We start from the raw sequence: 27,584 nt of genomic DNA, 5'->3' as shown, positions 1-27,584 counted from the left end.
CTCATTACAGCATTCAAATCCTGTTGAAAAAGAAAAGTCACCAACAAAGTCGCCCTTTCAGTGGCAGTTTCTATTGACTGTTCCAAAATCGCTGTTAGATTTCCCACATCTATTTCATTTCCAGATTGAACATTTGCTGCCTCATCTATTTTTTTAATCGTGTTTGGTATAAAGTAAATTTTCTCTAATGGAGGAATCGCTTCTTGAGGATATTTTAAATTTTCTTTGAGAAATCTAGTGAATAAATCTTGGGGAGAAACCCCATACAATTTAGGAAAGTTAAGCAGTCGCAAGTTCAATCTCCTGTTATGATTTTCAATATGTTCAAGTTTTCTCCTGATATCCACATTATCTTTTATCACAGCAACTTTAAATTCATTTGTTTGTTCCACCTCATTTTGTAAACTCTCAATTTTCTGTGAAAAATCTTGTTTAGTCATATCAACAGAGTCTTTCAGTTCTTGGATCTTAACACCTAGGGATTTTACCTCTCCAGATGAGTATTGAAGGGTTTTTTCCATTTCTAGTAATTTCAGCCATATTGTCCCTAGGTTAACCTCCATTTCCTTCCCAGCAGATTTAGATGTTATCGGTGAGTCGGTCACCCCACTGGGACCGCCAACTTCCACTCTTCCGGTGTCCGTCGGTTTCTTCTGCCGACTCACCCCAACTGCTGGGCTTGGAGGAATCTTAGAGAGCGGCGGGGGGGAGAGAGAGATTTCACATTCCAGTGAGAGTTCCGCTCCACCTGATACTCCCGCCAAGGAATCCACCCCGCTTACTGCGTGAGAAAGAGCGAGGAAGAAACGCTCCAAGCCGGTTCTCGCTGGCGTGGACGTCCCGGTAGGTGGGGGAACTACCCGGACTGCTCCCTTTCTTTTAGAGTGAGGCATAATTCCAAACAAAACAGAAATTAGCAGAGCTGGCTGGAGCGATCTCACTAAACGTCCGCTCTCGGCGCCATCTTGACACGCCCCCCCCAAGGGATCAGCAGGCCACGTTTAAATCCTTGGGGTTTATTTATTTTTATTTTATTGCATTCGTATCCCACATTTTCCCACCTATTTGCGGGCTCAGTGTGGCTTACAATACATTGTGAGTGATGGAAGTACAATCTGTTACAACATAATTATGGTTCCATTATGAGGCGTTAAGTTAAAACAAAGTCCAGGTATCGTTAAGGAGAACAACAAAACAATAGAAGAACACCGGATACTGATCGGGCAGCAAAGCAATAGCGAGAGATCGTTCGGGTATAATATTTTCTGTTTTTTACCTGTAGATTAGGTTTAAACGTGTTAAAAATTGCGGGGGATAAAAGTACAGAAGAGAATGTATTGATGCATTGCTAACAGTGTGTGTGGACTTCATGTGTTTTGATCCTTTCGATAAATTTTTTCGAAAAGATGGGTCTTTAGTAGTTTGCGGAAGTCGGTTAGTTCGTAGATCGTTTTCAGGTTTCGTGGTAGTTTGTTCCAGAATTGTGTGCTCACATAAGAAAAGGTTGACGCGTGCAGCACTTTGTATTTTATGCCTTTGCAGTTAGGGAAGTGGAGGTTGAGGAAAGTTCGGGATGATCTTTTAGCGTTTCTGGGTGGTAGATCTATTAAGTCAGACATGTAGGCTGGGGCTTCACCGTGGATGATTTTGTGGACTAGTGTGCATACTTTAAAAGTGATGCGTTCCTTGAGTGGGAGCCAGTGTAGCTTCTCTCGTAAGGGTTTCGCACTTTCGTATTTTGGTTTCCCGAAGATGAGTCTGGCTGCTGTGTTCTGGGCTGTTTGGAGCTTCCTCAGTAATTGTTCTTTACAACCTGCGTATAGTGAGTTGCAGTAGTCCAGATGGCTGAGCACAATTGATTGCACTAGGCTTCGGAAGACGGATCTTGGGAAGAATGGTCTTATTCTTTTCAGTTTCCACATGCAGTAGAACATCTTTTTGGTTGTGTTGTTTGCATGGGTTTCGAGTGTTAGGTGGCGATCGATAGTGACTCCAAGGATTTTTAAAGTTTCTGAGATTGGAAGATTTAGTTTTGGTGTGTTTATAGCGGTGAATTTATTCGTGTTGTATTGGGAGGTAAGTATCAGGCTGACGGGGGTTGGGGTCCCCCGCCAGCTGAAGAAATATTTTTAAAGGCAGCGGCACTGGCAGGTGGCAGCGGACCTCGGCTGGCGGGGGTTGGGGTCCCCCACCAGCAAAGGTAAGCAACGGCAGCGGGGGAGGGTTGGCAGCGGGGTGTGGGGGGGTGGAGAGAGTCGTTGGTGGCGGGAGGGGTCTGGCAATAGCGGGGGGGGGGGGGGCGGTGGCGGGGGGGGGGGCTAAAATGTGCCCCCTCCCTCTGGCTCTGGCCCCCCCTACCACCGGAGTCCAGATATGCCCCTGCTCATAATAGCAAGATTGTGAGAAAAATTCATCAAACACTTGATTGCTTTTCCAATAAAATGCTGTCATAGTATATTAAAGAGAACGAAATCTCATAAAGAAATAGCCATGACTCCTGCTTTGCTCCTTCTAACGAGCAATTCTGGCAAAGCCCTAATGTGAAGGGGAACTTAAAATGTGATTGACAGTTACATTGCATGTGAAGTGATATCCTGTTCAAAAGGAGCTTAGCCGAGATTGGATGGCAGAGCCGGTGGTGGGAGGCGGGACTGGTGGTTGGGAGGCGGGGCTAGTGCTGGGCAGACTTATACGGTCTGTGCCAGAGCCGGTGGTGGGAGGCGGGGCCGGTGGTGGGAGGCAGGGCTGGTGGTTGGGAGGCGGGGATAGTGCTGGGCAGACTTATACGGTCTGTGCCCTGAAGAGGACAGGTACAAATCAAGGTAGGGTATACACAAAAAGTAGCACATATGAGTTTATCTTGTTGGGCAGACTGGATGGACCGTGCAGGTCTTTTTCTGCCGTCATCTACTATGTTACTATGTAAAGTACGCGCCAAGATTTCAGTGGCACATACTTAGCAGGTGGGTGTTCACAGGGCAGGGCACACTGTTAGACATACTTTCATAATGTAGAGACAATGATTTAAACCAGCTATAAGTTCTCACTCCTAAAATATAGGTGCATTTGACCTGCTACACTAATCAAACATATAAACGGCGAGTGACCGACTCACTCGCAAATGCGCAGTAGAGACTTCCCTCTCTGTCCCTTCCCCGCGTCAATACGTGATGACGAGGGCGGGACAGAGAGGGAAACTGCGCCGCCGAGGTTGATACCGCTCCCCCCCACCCGCCTACCCGAGGTCGCCGCTACCGTTACCCCACACACACACACACACACCCACACCCGGCCCGGGCCCTCTCTCCGCTACTAAACTTACACATCCATTCACCGGAACGCAGCACGCACATCAGCTGAGCTGCCGTCGGCCTTCCTTCCCTGCCTGTGTCCCGCCCTCGCTGACGTTACGTCACAGGAGGGCAGGACACAGGCAGAGAAGGAAGGGCCGACGGCAGCTCAGCTGATGTGCGTGCTGCGTTCCGGCGAATGGATGTGTAAGTTTAGTAGCAGAGAGAGAGAGAGGGCCCGGGCTGGGTGGAGGGATGGCGGCGGCGGCGACTCCGGGGGGAGGGGGGAACGGTAGCGGTGGCGACCTCATGGGGGGGGAGGGGGAAGGAAGGAAAACCCCAATACCAGCCCGTTTTTACGGGCTCAACGGCTAGTATTCTATAAAGAAAAGTGTGCGCATAATTTTCTTTATATAAAAGACTCCAAATTGGTGCATTCTTGGAACCTAGATGTAGGCATTCATCTATAGATTTATCCTCCACATGACCTTGGGGTCACAAACAGAAGAGGTCCAGAGGAAAAAGAGCAATTCTCAGGCTCAGACTGTGAGTAAAAGTGGGGGGCCTGGGGGCCTCTTGTTGGGGTGCTGCCTATGCTCTGATTTCTGTCGTGTTTCCTTCCTCCAGTTCACCTACAAAGCAGATGTACCACTGGTGCAAATCTTTGTGGCGGATGAGTGGTGCAAAGCTTCCGATGCCGTTGTCAGATTTAACGTGGCACCCACCTTCCCCAAGAGCTCATGGGACTGGATCGGACTTTACAAGGTAAGAACTTCCGAGGGACGCAAGGCCAGAGAGTGTGTTAACGATACCATGGGAAGAGGAGATGAGATACAGATGGTACAAATTGCCAGAAATGCAGAGGAAGGGGGGAAGACAGTGTAATACTGGCAGCAGCGTACCACGGAGGTGCAACGGATTGACTAGCGATAGCCAGGGGTAGGGTTAGGGGGTGGCAAATGGGGGTCCCATGCCATAGGGGGCCCCAAGCCTGCCTCAAGCTGAAAGAGGTGGGCTTTGGGGTCCCCTCCTCAGGTGCTCCTCAGTATCTCTCCACTCTCATCTCTCCCTACTCTCCTCCCCGGGAACTCCGTTCACTGGGTAAATCTCTCTTATCTGCACCCTTCTCCTCCACTGCTAACTGCAGACTCCGTTCCTTTTATCTTGCTGCACCATATGCCTGGAATAGACTTCCTGAGCCGGTACGTCAAGCTCCATCTCTGGCCGTCTTCAAATCTAGGCTTAAAGCCCAACTTTTTGATGCTGCTTTTAACTCCTAACCCTTACTCACTTGTGCGGCACCAAAGTTTTATCATCCCCACCTTAGTAATTCCCTTATCTCTTATTTGTCCTGTTTGTCTGTCCTAATTAGATTGTAAGCTCTGTTGAGCAGGGACTGTCTCTTCATGTTGAAGTGTACAGCGCTGCGTACGTCTAGTAGCGCTATAGAAATGATAAGCAGTAGTAGTCATTGGGATTCCGGAATGTTGCTACTCTTTGGGATTCCGGAATCTTGCTGCTCTTTGGGATTCCACACAGAATCTTGCTACTCTTTGTCCTTATCTCTTATTTCTCCTGTTTGTCTGTCCTAATTAGATTGTAAGCTCTGTCGAGCAGGGCAGTGGCGTAGGAAGGGGGGGGGTGGTGGGGCGGTCCGCCCCGGGTGCAAGCGCTGGGGGGGGTGTCGGCTCACTGGTTCTCTGTACTTTTCTGCCCCGGAACAGGTTACTTCCTGTTCCAGGGCAGAGAAAGCAGGGAAGCAGCAGAGCCGACGCAGCTCCCAGTGACGTGCACTGGGGCGGATCGGCCCTCCCGCCTGCCCCCCCCCCCGCTGCAAGGTAGGGTGCGTTTCGGGGGGGGGTTGCGCTCCGGAGGGGGGGCGCCGTGCCCTGCACCCGGGGGGGGGGGGGGTGCGCAGCGGCGACCCGCCACGGGTGTCAGGCACCCTCGCTAAGGCACTGGAGCAGGGACTGTCTCTTCATGTCCAGTGTACAGCGCTGCCTACGTCTAGTAGCGCTATAGAAATGATTGGAAGTAGTAGTGCCCTGTGCCCCTGAATGTAACACACCAGCCCTGATTATAGTACAGTCCTGCATTATACCAGTCATCTGTAGTACAATGCAGTGTTTTGCAGTGGAATTATTATGCTGCAATGCAATACAGTGTTCTGATTTGTTATAATACAGTGTGCATTCTGCAGTATACCACAGTGGGGACGCAGTATTGATTGACCGAAATGTAGTGCTGTACTGTGCAGTGTACCAGCGGAGACCGGGGACTGTGAGGTAGCAGGATGCCGGCTGACTGTGGGGCACTTTTCTGTATCATGCTTGAATATCCTGGTCACAGAAACGCTCTGTTCTTCATAGCTCAAGAACTTTCCAATAACGGCACGGCTTGGCCTTTGACAATGGCTCCAAACTCTTGGCACTGCACCGTCTCATCTGCCCGCAACCTCGGAGTCATCTTCGACTCCTCCCTCTCCTTCTCGGCACGCATCCAGCAGATAGCCAAGACCTGTCGCTTCTTCCGCTTTAACATCAGCAAAATTCGCCCTTTCCTCTCTGAGCACACCACCCGAACTCTCATCCACTCTCTCATTACCTCTCACCTTGACTACTGCAACTTACTCCTCACCGGCCTCCCACTTAGCCATCTATCCCCCCTTCAATCTGTTCAGAACTCTGCTGCACGTCTTATATTCTGCCAGAACCGATATACTCATATCACCCCTCTCCTCAGGTCACTTCACTGGCTTCCAATCAGATACCGCATTCAATTCAAGCTTCTCCTTCTTACCTACAAATGCACTCAGTCTGCTGCCCCTCACTATCTTTCTACCCTCATCTCCCCTTACGTTCCCGCCCGTAACCTCCGTTCACAGGACAAAGCCCTCCTCTCTGTACCCGTCTCCACCACCGCCAACTCCAGGCTCCGCTCATTCTGCCTCGCCTCACCCTATGCCTGGAACAACCTTCCTGAGCCCTTACGCCAAGCCCCCTCCCTGCCCATCTTTAAGTCTTTGCTTAAAGCCCACCTCTTCACTGCTGCTTTCGGCACCTAACTCTTACCTTCAGGATATCCAGACTGCCCCAATTTGACTGCCCCTATCGAACTGACTATTCACTTGTCCTTTAGATTGTAAGCTCTTTGAGCAGGGAATGTCCTTTTAAGTTAAATTGTACAGCGCTGTGTAACCCTAGTAGCGCTTTAGAAATGTTAAGTAGTAGTAGTAGGTCCTTGCTGGGAAAGGTGTTACCCTTGTGATTGACCTCCTTCCTCCTGGACTGTGTGTCCTTCCTACACAGCATCCCCAGTTCACCTGAGACCCGAGTCCAGTGCCAGCCATTGTTTTAATAAACCTTTGTATAATACATCCCAGGATACTGAAGGAGCTCAGAGCGGTCCTGGCGGGACCTCTTAAAGATTTATTTAATAGATCTTTAGAGACTGGAGAGGTTCCGCCAGATTGGAGACGAGCGGATGTGGTCCCTCTTCACAAAAGTGGAGACAGGGAAGAAGTGGGAAACTACAGACCGGTAAGTCTCACGTCGGTGGTAGGAAAAATAATGGAGTCGCTGCTGAAAGAAAGGGTAGTTAACTTTCTAGTAGTCAATGGGTTACAGGATCCGAGGCAACATGGCTTTACCAAAGGAAAATCCTGCCAAATTAATCTTATTGACTTCTTTGACTGGGTGACCAAAGAACTGGATGAGGGACGTGCGCTAGATGTAATCTACTTGGACTTCAGCAAAGCCTTTGATACGGTCCCCCACAGAAGACTCGTGAATAAGCTGAAAGGGTTGAACTTAGGACAAAAAGTGGTGAACTGGATAAGAAACTGGTTGACCGACAGGTGGCAGAGGGTGGTGGTAAATGGAATCCGCTCGGAGTAAAGGAAGGTGAGCAGTGGAGTGCCTCAGGGGTCGGTGCTTGGGCCTATTCTGTTTAATATATTTGTGGGAGATATTGCTGAAGGGTTGGAAGGAAAGGTGTGCCTTTTTGCGGATGACACGAAAATAGCCAATAGAGTGGATATCTTGGAGGGAGTAGAAACGATGAGAATAGTTGAGGGTCTGGCAGTTAAAATGAGCACTGTTCACAATTAATGCTTATTATGTATTATTTATAGCTATATTATGGTGTAAGAGTGTATTGCACTGCAATAGAAAAAGATATTTTAAAAAAAAAAAACAACGGTTTCAAAGGAAATAAGTTAAAATTTAATGTCAAGAAGTGTAGAGTGATGCACTTGGGGTGCAGAAACCCAAAAGAGAGATACTGGATAGGAGGGGAGAGTTTAGTAAGCTCGACTCAGGAGAGAGACCTTGGGGTGTTGGTGTCGGAGGATCTGAAGGTGAAGAAACAATGCGACAAGGCGACGACCGTTGCCAGAAGGATGCTAGGCTGCGTAGAGAGGGGCATAACCAGCAGAAGAAAGGAGGTGTTGATGCCCCTCTACAAGTCGTTGGTGAGGCCCCACTCGGAGTATTGTGTTCAGTTTTGGAGGCCGTATCTTGCTAAAGATGGAAAAAGACTGGAAGCGGTGCAAAGAAAAGCTACGAAAATGGTATGGGATTTGCGTTGCAAACCGTACGAGGAGAGACTTGCTGACCTGAACATGTATACCTTGGAGGAAAGGAGAAACAGGGGTGATATAATACAGACGTTCAAATATTTGAAAGGTATTAATCCGCAAATGAACCTTTTCAGAGACGGGAAGGTGGTAGAACTAGAGGACATGAATTGAGGTTGAAGGGAGGCAGACTCAGGAGTAATGTCAGGAAGTATTTTTTCACGGAGAGGGTGGTGGATACTTGGAATGCCCTCCCGCGGGAGGTGGTGGAGATGAAAACGGTAATGGAATTCAAACATGCGTGGGATAAACACAAAGGAATACTGTTTAGAAGGAATGGTTCCGTGGAATCTTAGCGGAGATTGAGTGGCGACGCCGGTAATTGGAAAAAAAAACGGGAGCTGGGCAGACTTCTACGGTCTACGCCCTGATCCTGACTGAATAGATAGGGATGGGCTGGAGTGTAAATTTTAAGGGGCTTCGATGTTAGCTTCAGAACTTAGTACAAGAACAGTGCTGGGCAGACTTCTACGGTCTGTGCCCTGAGAAAGGCAAGGACAAATCAAACTCGGGTATACATATAAAGTATCTTGTTGGGCAGACGGGATGGACCGTACAGGTCTTTATCTGCCGTCATTTACTATGTTACTATGTTACTCTTTGGGGTTCTACGTGGAATGTTGCTACTAATTGGGATTCCGGAATCTTGTAACTCTTTAGGATTCCAGAATCTTCAGAACTTTTAGTACAGGAACAGTGCTGGGCAGACTTCTACGGTCTGTGCCCTGAGAAGGCAAGGACAAATCAAAGTCAGGTATACATATAAAGTATCTTGTTGGGCAGACGGGATGGACCGTACAGGTCTTTATCTGCCGTCATTTACTATGTTTACTATGTTTAATCCTGTGCACAGTGCTCCCATGGAGTGCATCAGGAGGGTTAATATAGCTGCATTTCTCTCAGGCTCCTCAGAGTGCATTATCTTCTCTTGTTACCCATTAGAGCGACTGCTCAGGTGTGCTAGCCGTTTTATGTTGCACTGTTGTTTTTCAGCTCGATTACTTTTACTTCCTGTACCAGTACCTTTGGACTCCTGTTTCAGTGAGCTAACCTGTGGCAGGTGTCGGATTTTATGGGGTTACTAGGACACAAATGGTGGTATCGTTTTCAGAAGAAATGATAACAGGGCAAAAAGGGAGATAAGGGATTTGAGAGTAAAGTTTATCTCATGATACAGAAAGCATTTTGAAGTTATCACAAGACACCTTTGAAAGACGGGATTCGGAGGGAGATGTGGCAACCTTTCCGATTAAAATGCAAACAAACAAGCATCATGCTAATACAGAAAGGCAAAATGTATTAACCCATGTGGTCTTCCTGTTCGTATAGGAGAGAATTTTATATGATTTAATCAGCTTTTTGGATCCAGCTTCTCCTGCTTCTTTGGGCTTCCAGCATAATCAGAACCAGGGTTGACTGGGATCCTGAGCCTTTGGTCTATGAGGTTGAATGATGTCGGATAAAGACCATCAGGCTTGTTTTCGAAAGAGAAGGGCGCCCATCTTTCGACACAAATCGGAAAATGGGCGTCCTCACAGGGTCGCCCAAACCGGCATAATCGAAAGCCGATTTTGGGCGTCCTCAACTGCTTTCCGTCACGAGGACAACCAAAGTTCACGGTGGCGTGTCGGAAGCATAGCAAAGGCGGGACTGGGGCATGCTTAACACATGGGCGTCCTCGGCCGATATTGGAAAAAAGAAGGGCATCCCTGACGAACACTTGGCTGACTTTACTTGGTCCTTTTTTTTTTTACGACCAAGCCACAAAAATGTACCCTAAATGACCAGATGACCTCCCCTTACTCCCCCAGTGGTCACTAACCCCCTCCCACCCTCAAAAATGTTTAAAAAAAATATTTTTTCCAGCCTCTATGCCAGCCTCAAATATCATACCCAGCTCCATCACAGCAGTATGCGGGTCCCTAGCAGGGTTGCCAGGTGGAAAATTTTTTTCCAGCCCACTGGAGCCCAAAAAACAGCCCAAAAACCGCCCAAACACAAACCCCGCCCCTGACACCCCCACCCCCGCGTCATCAACCCCGCCCCCGCCGTCACCGGCCCCGCCTCCCACGTCACCGGCCCCGCCTCCCGTCATCGGCCCCGCCTCTCACGTCATCGGCCCCGCCTCCCCGTCATCGGCCCCGCCTCCCCGTCATCGGCCCCGCCTCCCACGTCATCGGCCCCGCCTCCCACGTCACTAACCCCGCCCAAAACGTCATTAACCCCACCCAAAAACGTCACTAACCCCGCCCCCCCGCGGCCGAAAAAACCGCCCGAAGCACAAAAACCAGCCCAAAAAACCGCAACCCGCCGCGGGCAAAAATTTCCCGCGGCGGGTCGCGGAAAACCGCCCAATTGGGCGGTAAAACCGCCCACCTGGCAACACTGGTCCCTAGAGCAGTTTTAGTGGATACTGCAGTGCACTTCAGGCAGGTGGACCTAGGCCCATCCCCCCCCCCCCCACCTGTTAAACTTGTGGTGGTAAATGTGAGCCCTCCAAAACCCACCAGAAACCCACTGTACCCACATGTAGGTGCCCCCCTTCACCACTTAGGGCTATGGTAGTGGTGTACAGCTGTGGGGAGTGGGTATTTTTTTTTTTTTTTTTTTTGGGGGGGGGGGGGGGGGTTGGGAGGCTTAGCATACAAGGTAAGGGAGCTATGCACCTGGGAGCTTTTTCTAAAGTCCACTGCAGTGCCCCTTAGGGTGCCCTGGCATGTGAGCATTTTGCAGTGCAGTGTGGCTGATGCAGGTTCCTCTTTGCTCCTGATCCTGCCGTACCGTTGCCGGGTTTTGCACAAGGCCTGTTCCTTCTGCTATTGTAGGTAGCTCTATTCTGGGGAAGCTGCTTTTGGTGTCTGTAAAGTACTTTGTGTTGACAGTTGGTCTATAAATACTTCCTCTCTCTAGCATTTTCTCTGGTAATTCAGGTTGAGCAGAGGACACTATAAATATCTGGACAGTTTGGGCCAAGCCATGGATTTCCCTCTGCCTCTGTAAACATTCTGGGCCCCCCTGTGGTCTAGCTGGTGTGATAATTACAGTGGGGCTAGATTTCCAGAAAGTCAGCCATGGAATGTGGTGGTGGTGGTGGCAGGGCCGCCGAGAGGGGGGGAACAGGGGGGACAAAATTCCCGGGGCCCGGGCCTCCAAGGGGGGCCCGGTGCCGCAGTCCCACCCGCCACCGGGCCCCTTCCACCCAAACCCCGCCAGCAGAAGTGCTGTCTTTTGACTCCGGCGTGCGCGGCCCACACAGACGCACTCCTCTCAGCTGACGTCAGATGCACCGAAGCCCTGCAGAGTACAGCGAAGATCAGCTGAGAGGAGTGCATCTGTGTGGGCCGTGCACGCCTGAGTCTCAGAAGACAGCACTTCTGCTGGCGGGGGTTTGGGTGGAAGGGGCCCGGTGGCGGAGGCGGGTGGGACTATGGCGCCGGACCCCCTCGGGGGGGGCGGTGACAACCTGAGGGGGTGGCAGTGGGGGCGGGGCCCGGGGGCGGGGGCTCGGGGGTGGGGGCTCGGGGGTGGCCTTGTCCCGGGCCCGGCCCAGTCTCTTGGCGGCCCTGGGTGGTGGTGGTGGGGGGACCCAGAACAGTAGGGGGAAGGGATTTTGAATTTACAGTAGCTCACACCTTTTTCAGTAGTAGCTCAAGGCAAGTTGACATAGTCATAGGAGCCAACTTTTCAAAATTATTGGGGGTGCTAAGTCCAGTGGAAATAACCCCTCCCTGGACACATACAAGGAGTTTTCTCAATATTGAGGGTGCTCAAGCACCCACAGCACTGGCTCCTATTGACATAGTAGCATAGTAAATGACGGCAGATAAAGACCCAAACGGTCCATCCAGTCTGCCCAGCACTGTTCCTGTACTAAAAGTTCTGAAGCAAATGTCGAAGCCTCTTAAAATTTACACTCAAGCCCATCTATATCTATTCAGCCACATATTTTCCTGTCCCCAGAGGGCTTAAAATCTAATTTAGTATCTGAAGCAACAGAGGGTTAAGAGGCCAGTTTTATAACTTGGTGCCAAGATGTGGGAAGCTTAGTGCTAATTTTATAAATGATTCTTGGGTGCGCTAAGAACACTAGCGCAAAGCTGCATCAAAAGCAAGGCGCATCAACTCGTCATGTCAGTGGCTGGTTTAAATCGGGGCACCTTCAGTGCTTAATGCAACAACGCATGCAACTGACAGCGTGACCGAAATTATGCTTAGTGAAATGCCCATGCTGTGGTCCCTCTACGCACCCCCTTGCAGTTGCATTGCTAAAAGGGAATTTCTTTACGGTGCCATTTACGAACTGCAAGTTACAAAATACGCATACTTAAGCGTGTAAATAAGTACAGAAGTATCGCCAGACTAGGAGAGACCGAAGATCCATCAAGCCCAGCATCGTGTTTCCAACAGTGGATAATCCAGGTCACAAGTACCTGCAAGATCCCAGAAAAGTATAATACATTTTATGCTGCCTATCCTAGAAATAAGCAGTGGATTTTCCCCAAGTCCATTTTAATAATGGTCTATGGACTTTTCCTTTAGGAAGCCATCCAAACCTTTTTTTAAACCCCGCTAAGCTAACTGCTTTGACTACATTCTCTGCCAGCGAATTCCAGAGTTTAATTACACGTTGAGTGAAGAAAAATGTTCTTCAATTCATTTTAAATTTACTACTTTGTAGCTTCATGTTTTGAGTGGGAAAGTGTGGGGGGGGGAGGGGGTGGTGTTTTGAGTGGGGAAGTGTGGAGGGGAGGGGTGATGTTTTGAGTGGGAAAGTGTGGGGGGAGGGGTGGTGTTTTGAGTGGGGAGGGGTGGTGTTCTGAGCGGGAAAGTGTGGGGGGAGGGGTGGTGTTTTGAGTGGGAAAGTGTGGGGGGAGGGGTGGTGTTTTGAGTGGGGAAGTGTGGGGGGAGGGGGTGGTGTGTTGAGTGGGAAAGTGTGGAGGGGAGGGGTGATGTTTTGAGTGGGGAAGTGTAGGGGAGGGGGTAGTGTTTCGAGTGGGAAAGTGTGGGGGGAGGGGTGGTGTTTTGAGTGGGAAAGTGTGGGGGGAAGGGTGGTGTTTTGAGTGGGGAAGTGTGGGGGGAGGGGGTAGTGTTTTGTGGGAAAGTGTGGGGGAGGGGTGATGTTTTGAGTGGGAAAGTGTGGGGGGGAAGAGGTGGTATTTTGAGTGGGAAAGTGTGGGGGGAGGGGTGGTGTTTTGAGTGGGGAGGGGTGGTGTTTTGAGTGGGAAAGTGTGGGGGGAGGGGGTGGTGTGTTGAGTGGGAAAGTGTGGGGGGAGGGGTGGTGTTTTGAGTGGGAAAGTGTGGGGGGAGGGGGTGGTGTGTTGAGTGGGAAAGTGTGGAGGGGAGGGGTGATGTTTTGAGTGGGGAAGTGTGGGGGAGGGGGTAGTGTTTCGAGTGGGAAAGTGTAGGGGGGAGGGGGTGGTGTTTTGAGTGGGAACGTGTTGGAGGAGGGGGTAGTGTTTCGAGTGGGAAAGTGTGTGGGGGAGGGGTGGTGTTTCTAGGAGGAAAGTATCATGGGTGTCTCACTGGAGAATCTTAGAACTGCCAGGACTCCAGTACAGCGGAGTCTCAGAATGATTTCACTGCTGTCTCTTCTCTCCTCTTCAGGTAGGCTTCCGACACCATAAAGATTATGCGTCTTATGTGTGGGCAAAGCACGAGGGGGAGGTGGATGGAGACGGAGTGCGGCAGCAGTACCAGGTACACAGCTCTGCGTTAAACCTCATTGTTACAAAAGCGGGAACATGGGCGTCTGAGTGTCTCTGGCTTTTTAATGAGTCTGATCTGCCTTTATTGTCTTCTGCATGACTCAATCTATCTCTCTGTTCATCTGTTAATGTGCATTATTATAGCAGCACAGAATGTGTTTCTACATGGATTTGTAAGTACTGTTGTGTCTTGTCTGCATCTTTGGTTTGAGTTCTTATGGGAGGTCTCTGCTGATGCACAAATTTGTACTTCTGCTCCAGTCTGGCATTTCAGTTGTTCTCAGAACAGGCAGAAGCTGGGAGCATTGTTCCTCCATAAGGGGGAGGGAAATGGGACTTGATATACAGCTGCCTTTCTGAGGTTTTTGCAACTACATTCAAAGCGGTTTACATATATTCAGGTTCTTATTTTGTACCAGGGGAAATGGAGGGTTAAGTGACTTGCCCAGAGTCACAGGGAGCTGCAGTGGGAATTGAACCCAGTTCCCCAGGATCAAAGTCCACTGCACTAACCACTAGGCTACTCCTCCACTAGCAACATTTCATGTAGAAGCCTGCCTGCCCCTGCAGATCAGCAATGTGGCCACATAGGCTTCTGTTTCTGTGAGTCTGACAGGACATCACACTCACAGAAACAGAAGCCTGCACGGCCGCGTTGCTGATCTGCAGGGGCAGGCAGGCTTCTACATGAAATGTTGCTAGTGGAATAGCAACATTCCATGTAGAATCTCCAATGGGGAAATGGGACTTGATATACCGCCTTTCTGAGGTTTTTGCAACTACATTCAAAGCAGTTTACATATATTCAGGTACTTATTTTGTACCAGGGGCAATGGAGGGTTAAGTGACTTGCCCAGAGTCACAAGGAGCTGCAGTGGGAATTGAACTCAGTTCCCCAGGATCAAAGTCCACTGCACTAACCACTAGGCTACTCCTCCACTAGCAACATTCCATGTAGAATCTCCAATAGTAGCAACAGAATCTCAACATTCCAAGTAGAATCTTCAAACAGTAGCAACATTCCAGAATCTCAAATAGTTGCAACAGCAACATTCCATGTAGAATCTCAAATAGGGAAAGGGAAATGGGACTGGGACTTGATATACCGCCTTTCTGAGGTTTTTGCAACTACATTCAAAGCAGTTTACATATATTCAGGTACTTATTTTGTACTTGGGGCAATGGAGGGTTAAGTGACTTGCCCAGAGTCACAAGGAGCTGCCTGTGCCTGTAGTGGGAATCGAACTCTGTTCCTTAGTTCCCCAGGACCAACGTCCACCACCCTAACCACTAGGCCACTCCTCCATTATGATGGGACATACCCCCTAAATTATGGATAGGCCCTTTTTTTTTTAAACATAAGTGGACTTGTTTCCTTCTGTCATTACAGGGCGGTCTGTCCCACTTTTCTTCCCGTGACACTAACTCCACAGCCAGTTCTCCCATCGTTGCCATCCACCTGTCCAACAGAAAAGACTCCCCAGTGTCCAGCCCCAGCTAAACGCCATCCACCATCCCTGCCCATTATGCCAGAGAGGGAATGGGAAAAGACAGGGGCAGCTGAGGCTTGTGTAATGTATTTATTTATGGTCATTTCTCCTGTACTGAGGTAAAAGGAATTACTGGCCATCAGTATGTTTACTTACTGTGTTGCTGGTTTGAAGACACCTCAGCCCTTTGCTTACTGCTTTTGCTGATTTGAATGGCTTCATATTTCCTCATTTTGAATCTCTCCCCTCCAAATAACACCAAAGGTTCATTTTTTCCCATTTACTTTTTTTCCAGGTTTCAGTTCTCTTTTCCCCTCCCCCCAGCCTTTGCCAGGTTTTCTGGTGAGAAGGAGTAGCCTTCTGGTAAGAGCAATGGGCTGAGTACCAGGAGAGCTGGGTTCAAATCCCTCTATGGCTTTATGGGCTCATGGGCATCACATAACCCTCAATTGCCTCAGGTACAAACTTAGACTATGAGCCTTCCAGAGACAGAGAAATATGTACAGTACCTGAACATACCTACATAGTAACATAGTAGATGACAGCAGAAAAAGACCTGCACGGTCCATCCAGTCTGCCCAACAAGACAACTCATGTGTGCTACTTTTGTGTATACCCTACTTTGATTTGTACCTGTGCTCTTCAGGGCACAGACCGTATAAGTCTGCCCAGCACTATCCCCACCTCCCAACCACCGGCTCTGGCACAGGCCGTATAAGTCTGCCCAGCACTATCCCCGCCTCCCAACCACCAGCTCTGGCACAGACCGTATAAGTCTGCCCAGCACTATCCCTGCCTCCCAACCACCGGCTCTGGCACAGACCGTATAAGTCTGCCCAGCACTATCCCCGTCTCCCAACCACCAGCCCCGCCTCCCAACCACCGGCTCTGGCACAGACTGTATAAGTCTGCCCAGCACTATCCCCGCCTCCCACCACCGGCTCTGGCACAGACCGTATAAGTCTGCCCAGCATTATCCCCGCCTCCCACCACCGACTCTGGCACAGACTGAATAAGTCTGCCCAGCACTATCCTCTCCTCCCAACCACCAGCCCCAACCACCAGCCCCACCTCCCTATCTCGACTAAGCTTCTGAGGATCCATTCCTTCTGCACAGGATTCCTTTATGCTTATCCCGCACATGTTTGAATTCCATTACCGTTTTCATTTCCACCACCTCCCGCGGGAGGGCATTCCAAGCATCCACTACTCTCTCTGTGAAAAAATACTTCCTGACATTTTTCTTGAGTCTGCCCCCCTTCAATCTCATTTCATGTCCTCTCGTTCTACCACCTTCGCATCTCCTGAAAAGGTTCGTTAGCGGATTAATACCTTTCAAATATTTGAACGTCTGTATCATATCACCCCTGTTTCTCCTTTTCTCCAGAGTATACATGTTTAGTTCAGCAAGTCTCTCCTCATACGTCTTGCAACGCAAATCCCATACCATTCTCGTAGCTTTTCTTTGCACCACTTCAATTCTTTTTACATCCTTAGCAAGATACGGCCTCCAAAACTGAACACAATACTCCAGGTGGGGCCTCACCAACGACTTATACAGGGGCATCAACACCCCCTTTCTTCTGCTGGTCACACCTCTCTCTATACAGCCTAACAACCTTCTAGCTACGGTCACCGCCTTGTCACACTGTTTCGTCGCCTTCAGATCCTCAGATACTATCACCCCAAGATCCCTCTCCCCGTCCGTACCTATCAGACTCTCACCACCTAACACATACGTCTCCCGTGGATTTCTACTCCCTAAGTGCATCACTTTGCATTTCTTCTTAGATAGGGGAGAAGGAGCAGGGTAAGAAGGGAAAGGTAAGAGAGACCAAGATGGACAGTGGTAATCCAGATGCTGAGATGGACCAGAGTGGTACGAACAGTTCTCGGCAAGGCGATCCACAATTGGGAACTGTAGCAATACCCAGTAAGCGCAGACGAAGCGCAGAAGAAACAGCAGTATGCTGCCTGGAGAGTGGTAGTGGTCACCAGAGGCAGTTCATATGCCAGTTGAGAGAGGCCTTCTGACGGTTGGTGAAACCACAGATCTCACACTGTAGAGGTTTCTCGCCTGTATGAATCATTCTATGCACAGCAAGGTTATGGGAGCTCTTGAAGGCGTGGGCACAGTATTCACAGATGTAAACCCTTTGGTCTGTATGGTGCTTGGCATGTCGAAGCAGCTGCCTGTGAAGTCGAAAAAGTCGTCTGCAAGAAGGATGTGGACAAACATACTTTTTCTTTAGAAAAAGTTTTTGCGCTGAGGTTTACTCCCATGTAAAGCTCAATGCCAGAAACCTACTGCCAGGTTTGAGGTTGGCGTGCAGTCCCCGCAGTCAGCAACTCTCTCCCCTTGGCTGCACAAAAATTTTAAAATAAATCCTCCTCTGGCATTCTCCCAACCCCTGACACGATAGGCAACGCCCCCACCCCCCTCACACACATGTGACTGACCTCCTCATTCCCTAAAAATATTGCTCTATGGCAACCACCCAGTCCAAACCAACCTGATCTGAATTTTAAAAAAATTAGTCCCTGCTGGGCACTGCCCCCCCCCCCCCCCCCCCCTGCACGATATAAAAAAAATGCTTCCTGGTGTCTAGTGGGCTCATCCCCTGAGAGAAATAGAAAACAAAAAAATCCCTACTCCCTGGGTCTAGAGGCACTCACTATAACCCCCTAACCCCTTCTGTGAGCTTCCTCCCCTCCCAGACCCCTCCCCCCCCATACCTGAAGAGGCAGGAGCGATACCCATTCGCTTCTGCCTCTGGTGCTATCATCTACAAAATGGTGGCATCCTGCCCCCATGTGGTGCATCTTAGGATGCACTGGGCGGGGCCAGTCGACCATATTGGGAAAATTTTTCTTATATGGTAGATTGGCCCCCCCCCCCATCTAGTGCGTCCCATGATGTACCACAAGGGGGCAGAGTGACTCCATATTAAAGAGGAGAGTGCCTGAGGCAAGAGCAAGTAGGAATTACTCATGCCTGGGCAAGGGGTCGTGGGGTGGAGGGTGGGTGCCTCTAGATACCAAGGATGTATTTTTGTAATCAGGGAAAGGGGATTTGGGGTGGGCCACTAGACCACCAGGGAAAATGTTTGGGTCAGGGGGTTGGCTAAGGGAGGGAGGGAGGGAAGGGGGGGTTGGGTGGAAGGGGAGGGAGACTGGGCCGATGACTGCTGGCAATTTTTCAAAAAAATGTCTTATGCTGTGGTTGTTGTGGAGTGATTAGTTCTATCACAAGTCTTTCTGCATCAATCCCTCTCCTTATTGCTAGAGGGCAGGTTGTAACTATATGTGAATCATTGAACTTACTGTGAGAAAAGGGGTCAGCAACTGTGAATATTTGTACATTTAAAATGTTTACAGTGGCTAAAGGGAAGAGACAGGGCCGTGCCGATGCGGTAAGCGAGGTAAGCATGGCAGGAGGGCGCCATCCTCTGGGGGGCGCCCCGCCGCACCATGCTTACCTCGCCCTCTTCTCCCCAGATCCTTTTTTTTTTTTGTTTAAATTTACCTCTCCGGCGTGCGGCAGCGTAAGTGAGAAGGAGGCGGCGCTCCCCCGGCCGCCCCGACGTGTCTTCCCTTCACTCGGTTCCGCCTTCTTCTGACATCATTTCTGACGTCAGAAGAAGGCGGGACACAGCGAAGGCAAGACACGTCGGGGCGGGGGAGCGCCGCCTCCTTCTCACTAACACTGCCTATGCTGCAAGCGCCGGAGAGGTAAATTTAAACAAAAAAAAGGATCTGGGGAGAAGAGCGCGGGTAGTGTAGCGCTCGTTTTCAGGGGGGGGCGCCGGAGAGGCCAACTGAGGGGGGGGGGGGCGCCGGAGAGGCCAACTGCAGGGGGGCGCCGGAGACCCTAGGCACGGCCCTGGGAAGAGATCAGAGTGTGTTAAAGAAAGACGCATATTCTGCAAGGAAATAAAGGCCTCACCCTGATACTTAGAGAGGGCAAGTGAAGTGGCCCCAGGGGAGCTGGGTAGTTTTCAACATTCGGAGGATGGTGCTTATGAATAGGGAAAAGAGACTGGATTATTATTAGAGCAGGATCTGTTTAAAAGAAAAACCAGGAGTGAGGATAAAAAGCTGTTCTTCTGTTCTTTTCTCTCTCTGTCTGAGAGGGGAGGGAGGGGGGGCATTTCTTCAGTGCTGTCCCAGGCTGCGGTTTAGCCTACAGAGGGCTGGGGTCCTTGATGAGCTAAAATATCTGTGTGTGTCTCTCTCTTGATCTGTCTATACTTAAGAGGAGGGGGAAGGAGTTTCCTCGGTGCTGGAGTGAATTATGCAAGCGATTTTTTTTTTTCTGCTCTGGAAATCTGTGAAATCTGTGTGAGGTATGTAAGTCACAGATAACAGAGGAGTGGAAAATCCTGAGTTAAATGTATGAAGAGGTGTTGGAATTTTCCTGGGGAGAAGGGAGAGAATCTCACCTGCTAAAACCTTTCTACCTCAGGTGGAGGCACCAGGCGTTGCTGGCCTGAGGGGAGCTCCTGTCAGGTTGGACCCTGAACCCAGCCAGGAACACTGGCTCATTTTAGGTCAAGCCCTCGTTGTCTGTGCCCTCACTTCTAGCATTAGGAATCAACCCTTCAGGAATTTTCATGCTTTTGACTTGCACGGTTGCTCACTCTCTCCCCTTCTGAAGTAGGGTGCCATGGGAAACCCGAATAACGGCGTGTAAGCCCATGTAGCTGGGATGGTAGAGAGTGCTTGAACAGCAGCAGAGTTGAGATGTGAATTATAATTACTAGAGTACAGCTGATTTCCCCCAAGAGCAAATGTGCCTTTTTGTTTGTCAAGAGAAAAGTTTCTGTTCCGCACGTCTGATTGCTGTGGCTGCCTCTGGGTGACCCAGTTCCTGTGGGAACTTTATACAGTTGGTATCATTTCCTCTGTGCAGGTTGTATTACACCTGAGCAGCTCAAGCTTTGTCACTCAGCCTCCTCACCTGCCAGTTAGATATCAAAAGAGGTTAAGTAGTAATCCCATTTTATGTTTTCATGTGGAAGAGGGAAGGGGAGGGGTTATTTATTTGTAGCATTTGTATCCCACATTTTCCCACCAATTTGCAGGCTCAATGTGGCTTACATTTGCCGTAGTGGCGATTGCCATTTCTGGTTAACAAAATTACAAATGGTATTGCATTAAGGTGCATGCATACATGGTAAAGAAGAATACATTATGATATTGCATATAGGTTTGTGTGTGATAGCTCTGACTATTTGACATAGTAAACATAGTAGATGACGGCAGAAAAAGACCTGCACGGTCCATCCAGTCTGCCCAAGAAGATAAATTCATATGTACTACTTTTTTATTTGTACTGTCCTCTTCAGTGCACAGACCCTATAAGTCTGCCCAGCACTAGTCCCGCCTCCCAACTACCAGTCCCGCCTCCCACCACCAGCTCTGGCACAGACCGTATAAGTCTGCCCAGCACTAGTCCCGCCTCCCAACCACCAGCCCCAGCACAGACCGTATAAGTCTGCCCAGCACTAGTCCCGCCTCCCAACCACCAGCCCCGGCACAGACCGTATAAGTCTGCCCAGCACTAGTCCCGCCTCCCAACCACCAGCCCTGGCACAGACCGTATAAGTCTGCCCAGCACTAGTCCCGCCTCCCAACCACCAGCCCCGGCACAGACCGTATAAGTCTGCCCAGCACTAGTCCCGCCTCCCAACCACCAGCCCCGGCACAGACTGTATAAGTCTGCCCAGCACTAGTCCCGCCTCCCAACCACCAGCCCCGGCACAGACTGTATAAGTCTGCCCAGCACTAGTCCCGCCTCCCAACCACCAGTCCCAGCACAGACCGTATAAGTCTGCCCAGCACTAGTCCCGCCTCCCAACCACCAGTCCCAGCACAGACCGTATAAGTCTGCCCAGCACTAGCCCCGCCTCCCAACCACCAGCTCTGCCACCCATTCTAGGCTAAGCTCCTGAGGATCCCTTCCTTCTGCACAGGATTCCTTTATGTTTATCCCACGCATGTTTGAATTCCGTTACCATTTTCATCTCCACCACCTCCCGCGGGAGGGCATTCCAAGCATCCACCACCCTCTCCGTGAAAAAATAATGATTAAAGGTAGGTTATGGTAGTAGGTTGGTTTGTAACATATGTTAGGTCATCAATTACAAAGAAATCATCTTTGACATGAGATTAAAGTGATGGTACTTGTTCATTAATAGCAATGTGGTTAATCGGTCAAGTGATAAGAGTTCGGTACTGTCTAGATCATGATCAGTCTTATTACTTAGTAATCAGGATGGGGTTTATATCATTTATTTATTAAAACGCTTACAACCTGCTCTAGCTCACACCTTTTTCAGCGGTAGCTCAAAGTGAGTAACGTTCAAGTACTGTAGATTACTTTCCTGTCTCTGGAGGGCTTACAGACGAAGGGGTTGAGTAATTTACCTAAGGTCACAAAGAGCCACACTGAGACCCTCTGAACAGGACCCCAGTTCAATATGGCTCCATCATTGCTCTATTCTTTATTTTCAGGTGATGTTTACTGAGGAGTCATTGCCGAAAGGGACCAGCGAATACATTCTTGGTTACTATAGCAACAACCTTGGTACCCTGATAGGAGTCACCGAGCCATTTCAGGTTAGCTGTTTCTCTTCCTCTCTTGCACCATCCTACATTTCGATGCTAGAGTGGCATTACAGGAAAGTGAGGGTACAGGCTTCTGACAGAACTGCAGATTTCTCATAGCTGTGGGGGGGGGGCACTTTCTGGCGAGAAGGTCAGGGATGTAATGAATAGGATGCCAGGGGTGTAGCCAGACCTCACGGTGGGAGGGGCCAGAGCCCAAGGTAGGGGGGGCAATTTTGGTCTGCTGCCGCCCCACCTTGCCGAACCCCAGCTGCCCTGCCGCTCCCCACCCACAGCTGCACAAAATACCTTGGCTGGAGGGGGGTCCCCATCCCCCGCCAGCTGAAGCCTTCTCCAGCGCCAGTCTCCAGCACCGCCATGTTGCCTGCCCTGCTGTCTCTTCCCCCCTCACGTCCTGTACGCTCATTTTAGTGAAACTGCTCAATTTCACTAAAAGCGTACAGGACATGAGGGGGAAGAAAGGGCAGGCGATGGGACAAGGCTTCAGCTTGCGGGGGTTGGGGACCCCTCCAGCCAAGGTATTTTGTGCAGCAGTGGGTGGGGAGCAGCAGGGCAGCTGGGGGGGGGCGGCAGTCAGCGCTGGAGGAAGAAGACGTCTTCTGCTGGCGGGGCCTTGGGATCCCCGACAGCCAAGGTACTTCAATTCTGTTCCAGTAGCAGCTGCAATCGGGGGGGGGGGGGGGGGGGGTGCCGCAGCTGTCCTGCCCTGGACCCGGTTCAGCACTCTGTGTCATGCTTCACAAACTATCATTGTGGTGCCTTTTTGGGACTTCTGAAAATGTCCTTCTCCCACTGAAGGCCCAGGCGTGGAGAGTGGGGTGTGCCTGGTTTCAATTGCACACTTTTTATCGTTGATGCAGGGTGCTAACATACACATGCTGTGGCCAGACCTCACATTTTTAAAAGGAGAGAGACTCCAGAAAAAACTGAAAGCATCATGGGATAGGAGGCAACATTCTGTTGTGGATTAGGAATTGGTTATTGGACAGAAAACAGAGGGGTTGGGTTAAATGGCCATTTTTCTCAGCGGAGGAGGGTGAATAGTGGAGTGCCACGAGGATCTGTACTGGAACTGGTGCTTTTTAATATATTTATAAATGATCTAGAAAACAGAACAACGAATGAGGTGATTAAATGTGCAGAAGACACAAAACTATTCAAGGTTGTCAAAACACATGTGGATCGTGAAGAACTGCAGGAAGAGCTTAGGAACCTAGAAGACTGGGCATCCTACTACTACTACTACTACTACTTATCATTTCTATAGCGCTACAAGGCATACGCAGCGCTGTACACCATACACAAAAGATAGTCCCTGCTCAAAGAGCTCACAATCTAAATATGGAATGTTGCTAGTGAAATAGCAACATTCCATGTAGAATCTCAAATAGTAGCAACATTCCATGTAGAATCTCAAGTAATAGCAACATTCCAGAATCTCAAATAGTAACAACATTCCATGTTCCACTGCACTAACCACTAGCCTACTCCTCCACTACCAACATTCCATGTAGAAGCCTGCCCTTGCAGATCAGCAATGCGACCGCGCAGGCTTCTGTTTTTGAGTCTGACGTCCTGCACATACGTGCAGGACATCAGACTCACAGAAACAGAAGCCTGCGCAGCCGTGTTGCTGATGTGCAAGGGCAGGCTTCTACATGGAATGTTGCTAGTGGAATAGCAACATTCCGTGTAGAATCTCAAATAGGGAAAGGGAAATGGGACTTTATATACCGCCTTTCTGAGGTTTTTGCAACTACATTCAAAGCGGTTTACATATATTCAGGACCTTATTTTGTACCTGGGGCAATGGAAGGTTAAGTGACTTGCCCACAGTCACAACGAAAACTGAATGCAGATGAGCAATTCTTCTACAAATCCCATTGAAATGACATGCACTAACCTTTTCCGATTCGTTTAACACAGGAAACACCGTGAAATCTAACGAGAGTCTGTACCTCTCGTTAGGGCTGTCTGTCTGCTAGAAGTTTACAAAATCCATTAAAAAAAATAACTGGGGGGGGGGCGAAAATGCGTCAGGGGCGTCCTTTATTGATTCCCCGGGTCGCCGCTGCTCCCCTCTCCCTCAGCACCAAAAAAGAAACAAAAAAAAAAGGATCGGGAGGGGGCAAAGGCGCTCGTCATGAGCGTCCTGTATGGACGCCTTGCCCCCCCCCCCCCCACGAAAAATCTCCAATTTTAGCAGCCCCGGGCCGGCCCTCCGCTCTTCCTGTGTATTCTCCCACACTAGCTCCGCCTCCTGCCATGCTCCGGTCCCGTGCCCCGCCCCCGCCGCCCCCTTTGGTCGTGGCTGCCGCTCCCCCCCTCCAACGACCCCCCCCCCCTTTGCCTTACCGGCCCGTGCAGCGCCTGTCACCTCTGCTGCACGGGCAAGAACAGCTGATCGGCGATTCAGAAGGCCTCCTCAGACGTCCCTTCTTTCTTCCTGGGCCCGCCCTCCTCTGACACCTGTAAAGTACATACCATCAAATCTTGGCAGATAAGATATAGCCAGAAAATCATCATCTTACACATGTAGGTGTCAAGATATGCACACACGTGACTAAAATACTGGCATTTACATGCGTTCTTGCCACCCTGATCGAAGAGGCTCCTTCTAGAATTACCCCTGTAGAGAACACATGCGCCTTTGTGCTAGACAATTTCCATGCTACTGGATCTGATAAAGGCCCATCGGCACTGATTCCGCCTTTTTGGAATATTCCCTTAGGTGGTTTGTTATCAAATTAGTCCCTATGAGGGCAATTTTCAAATAGCTTTTACCTGAGTAACGGGCCTTTTAAAAAGAATTGCTCACCTTGTTTGCAGGTCACAGTACGTACTGATGATTCTTTATGTGGCAGGCTGTCTGAACCTCTTGCTTTCAGTTGCTGTTTTCCATTCCCCCAACACTGCTGTCGTAGTGACTGCCCAGTGTGTATGATGGTGAAGCTGGTCCTCACAAGTAGAAGCACTATGGCAACGCACATGCTTTTACTCACTGGCTAACATAGGCAGGGCTTCATCTATTTGTTGGGGAAAGGATGTGTTTTGTGTAATAGTGTGTGTGTACTTTCAGCCCAAGTAGAAAGTAGGAGGAGATGAGGGCAGTAGATGCATGCTGACACGAAACGCCTAGCCACTTGCCTAGGGCTAACCCTGCGGCCACTTAGAGGGTCTATGCTCAGCACACCTGGGGTTCACCTGCACCAGGGCATGTGCTCTATACTTGCACTCTCCTCCCACCAACTGGGTCCCAACCGCCTCTGGACAAGTCTCCCGCTCTCAAGTTATCCCTGGTGATTTCTAGGTTATTGGGGCCACACTCCCAGTGGTCCCACAGTTCCTAGAAAGCACTCAAAGACCACCAGGATTCTTTGTCAGCAAAGACAAGCAGAGTCAATAAACTAAAAAAATGTATTGTCATAAACAAATATTGAACAGTGAACGCTAAAAACAGATGGAAAATAACAAGTACCTGAATAAGGATCAATAATAAAACTATCTAAATATTTTATCACTATCTGGATAGTGCCTCGGAAGTACAGGAAATATAGCTGATCACAGGTTACAGAATATAACTGCTCACAGGGTCTCAGTAAAGAGATCTTTCTCTCCCTATTTCCAAACTGAGACTGGAGGAAAATCCAATATTTCCAGACTGAATTTGAGCTCCTAGGCCAATCAGAGCCCAGAACAACATTTTTTAAGTCGCTGGCCACATCACTGCAGGTTTTTTCTTCTTCTGTGTTAAACTCAGGGCTTTTTTTGAGGGGGTACTTGGAGGTACTGAGTACCGGCACCTTTTCCATTGTTTGCTAAAATTGACCCGTGGCCCCCAAGTTTTAATGAAAGAGCTTAGGCCCTACACACCAATTCTGCCTTGTCATAGATTCTGTGACTGGTTGCAGGGGGCCTGGCTATTGTGGTGGTGGTGGTGGGGGAGGTCTGGCTATTGTGGGGTGGGGTCCCTCAGTGATCACCCCACCCTTGAAGGGTGGCCTGGCATCTGAGTACCCACAACTTTTTTGCTAGAAAAAACACACTGGTTAAACTAAAGAAGGAACAGTCATTTCTCTGTGACAGCGTTAAACATAAAACGTGCACCATCTGCTGGCCAAACTAGAGAAATACACTTCACCACACACGCATAAAGATGTCATTTTCTTCTGCAACATTTTTTGCTAAGCCTTTATGCTAATATCTCATATTTTCTCTTTGTAATCTATGACTATATCCTATTACTTTTCCAGATTTCTATGCCTGGTTCTGACCCAGAGAGCAGCAGTTCATCGGACAGCTCGGACTCCAGCTCCGAGGAGGATGATAGCACACTGGTCCTGCTTCGGCCTAAATCCCGTAGTCCAAGCCCAGGGAAGATGAAACAACGTCGAAGCCGCAGCCCAGCACTGGCAAAATTCCATGAACTAATCCTCATGCCATCCTCCCGTGAAAAGAGCAAAAGCCGCAGCCCCTCCCCTCATGGGTCCAAGAGCCCCAAGCAGGAGCCTCCCAAGATCCACCTGGGGTCTGATCCAAATCGAATGCAACAAGCCAGCTCTAAAGACCTTGCAAGCCCTATGATGGCCAAAGGCAACGGCAACAGGGCCTCAGAATCATTAATTACCTGGAACGATCACCCTGATAGTCTAGAACCTTGCCAGCCCATCCTTGTACCAGCGGTGAGGCAGGCCGGTGGTCAGAGGGAAATCCAGGGCTTACAGACAATTCTAAAGAGCCCTGACATCCCTGGGAAGACAGACGGGGAATTGCAAACTGCTCCAAGCCTAGGGGCCGTATCCCCCAGCTATAGTAGGAAAGAGAATAAGCCAAGGGATTTGCCCCTGAGTCCAACGATAAATAAGACTTCACTCTAACTGAGGGAGTGGGAGCCCCAGTTTGAGGGGCTGAGATCCCTGTCTTTGTAGAATTCCCTGCCACCCTCTGCTCCCAGACTGGTCTGTGCCTTGCCCACAGCTGGTTTGTCTTGTTTAAAAAGAAACGTTGGCCATTTTTTTCACCTCCTTTGGAAATGCCTTCCTAGTCCATCTTGGTTTCCTGTTCCAAGGAAAGCCCTGGTAGGAGGTATCATTCTTGGCCCCCCCCCCCCCCCCCCCCCCGCCGTGTCTGTCTGACAATCGAAAATACGTTTGCATACAAATCTGTAAGGATCATTGTGAGCACGTTTCTGGGACCGGACTGCATCTCCGGGACCTGTACCACATAGTATGAGACACCTGCTATGATTAGTGTCTACTGCACGGCTTTCCAAACCTGTCTTGGGACCCCCACAGCCAGTGATAGGGGTTCAGGATATCCTTGGTGAATATGCATGAGAGAAACTTACGTACATTGCAAGCCCAGCATATGCAAATTTACCTTTTATATATTCATTTCGGATATCCCAAAAACCTGCTTGACTGTGGGTCTCTAGAACAGATTTGATAAACCTTGGTGTTAATGCAGTGACGTGTTGATCCTAGCAAAAGTGTCCTAATATATGAGCATAGCACAAATGCAAAGGCCGGTGAGTCTTGCACCAGCAGCTTGGGGTGTGAATACCTGTTCCTGACCATAGGTATTGTGATTAGTGAATCCTGGTGCACCTACAAGGACACCAAACCTTCAGCATCTCCCCTGAATCTCCCATATTGGGAGCGATTCTACTCACCTACAGCTGGTCAAGAAACTCCCGTCAGAGCAGAAAAGCAAGACCTGGCAAGGTGTCTGAGAAGGAAGATGAAAAATACACAAGCAGAGGTTAGAAGATGCAGGATGGCAGGAGCTACGTAAGCAGTGGCGTAGCCAAGGGTGGGCTCAGGCCCACCCAGTA

General features: G+C 49.7%; 1 protein-coding gene across 1 annotated transcript in view; it reads left to right on the top strand.

Annotated features, from left to right (window-relative positions):
• INPP5J (inositol polyphosphate-5-phosphatase J) overlaps nucleotides 1-26,836 on the top strand; it is an 88,122-nt gene extending 61,286 nt beyond the window's left edge. Inside the window, 4 exon segments of the mRNA XM_030219686.1 lie at nucleotides 3,918-4,055; nucleotides 13,531-13,623; nucleotides 21,638-21,742; nucleotides 26,005-26,836. Coding sequence (XP_030075546.1) covers nucleotides 3,918-4,055; nucleotides 13,531-13,623; nucleotides 21,638-21,742; nucleotides 26,005-26,628 — 960 coding nt within the window. The 3' untranslated portion in view covers nucleotides 26,629-26,836.
• Nucleotides 26,837-27,584: the final 748 nt, after the last annotated feature.

Source organism: Microcaecilia unicolor, chromosome 11, assembly GCF_901765095.1.
Source record: "Microcaecilia unicolor chromosome 11, aMicUni1.1, whole genome shotgun sequence".
NCBI classification, from domain to species: Eukaryota; Metazoa; Chordata; class Amphibia; order Gymnophiona; family Siphonopidae; genus Microcaecilia; species Microcaecilia unicolor.
This window is presented reverse-complemented; position numbering and strand designations above follow the sequence as displayed.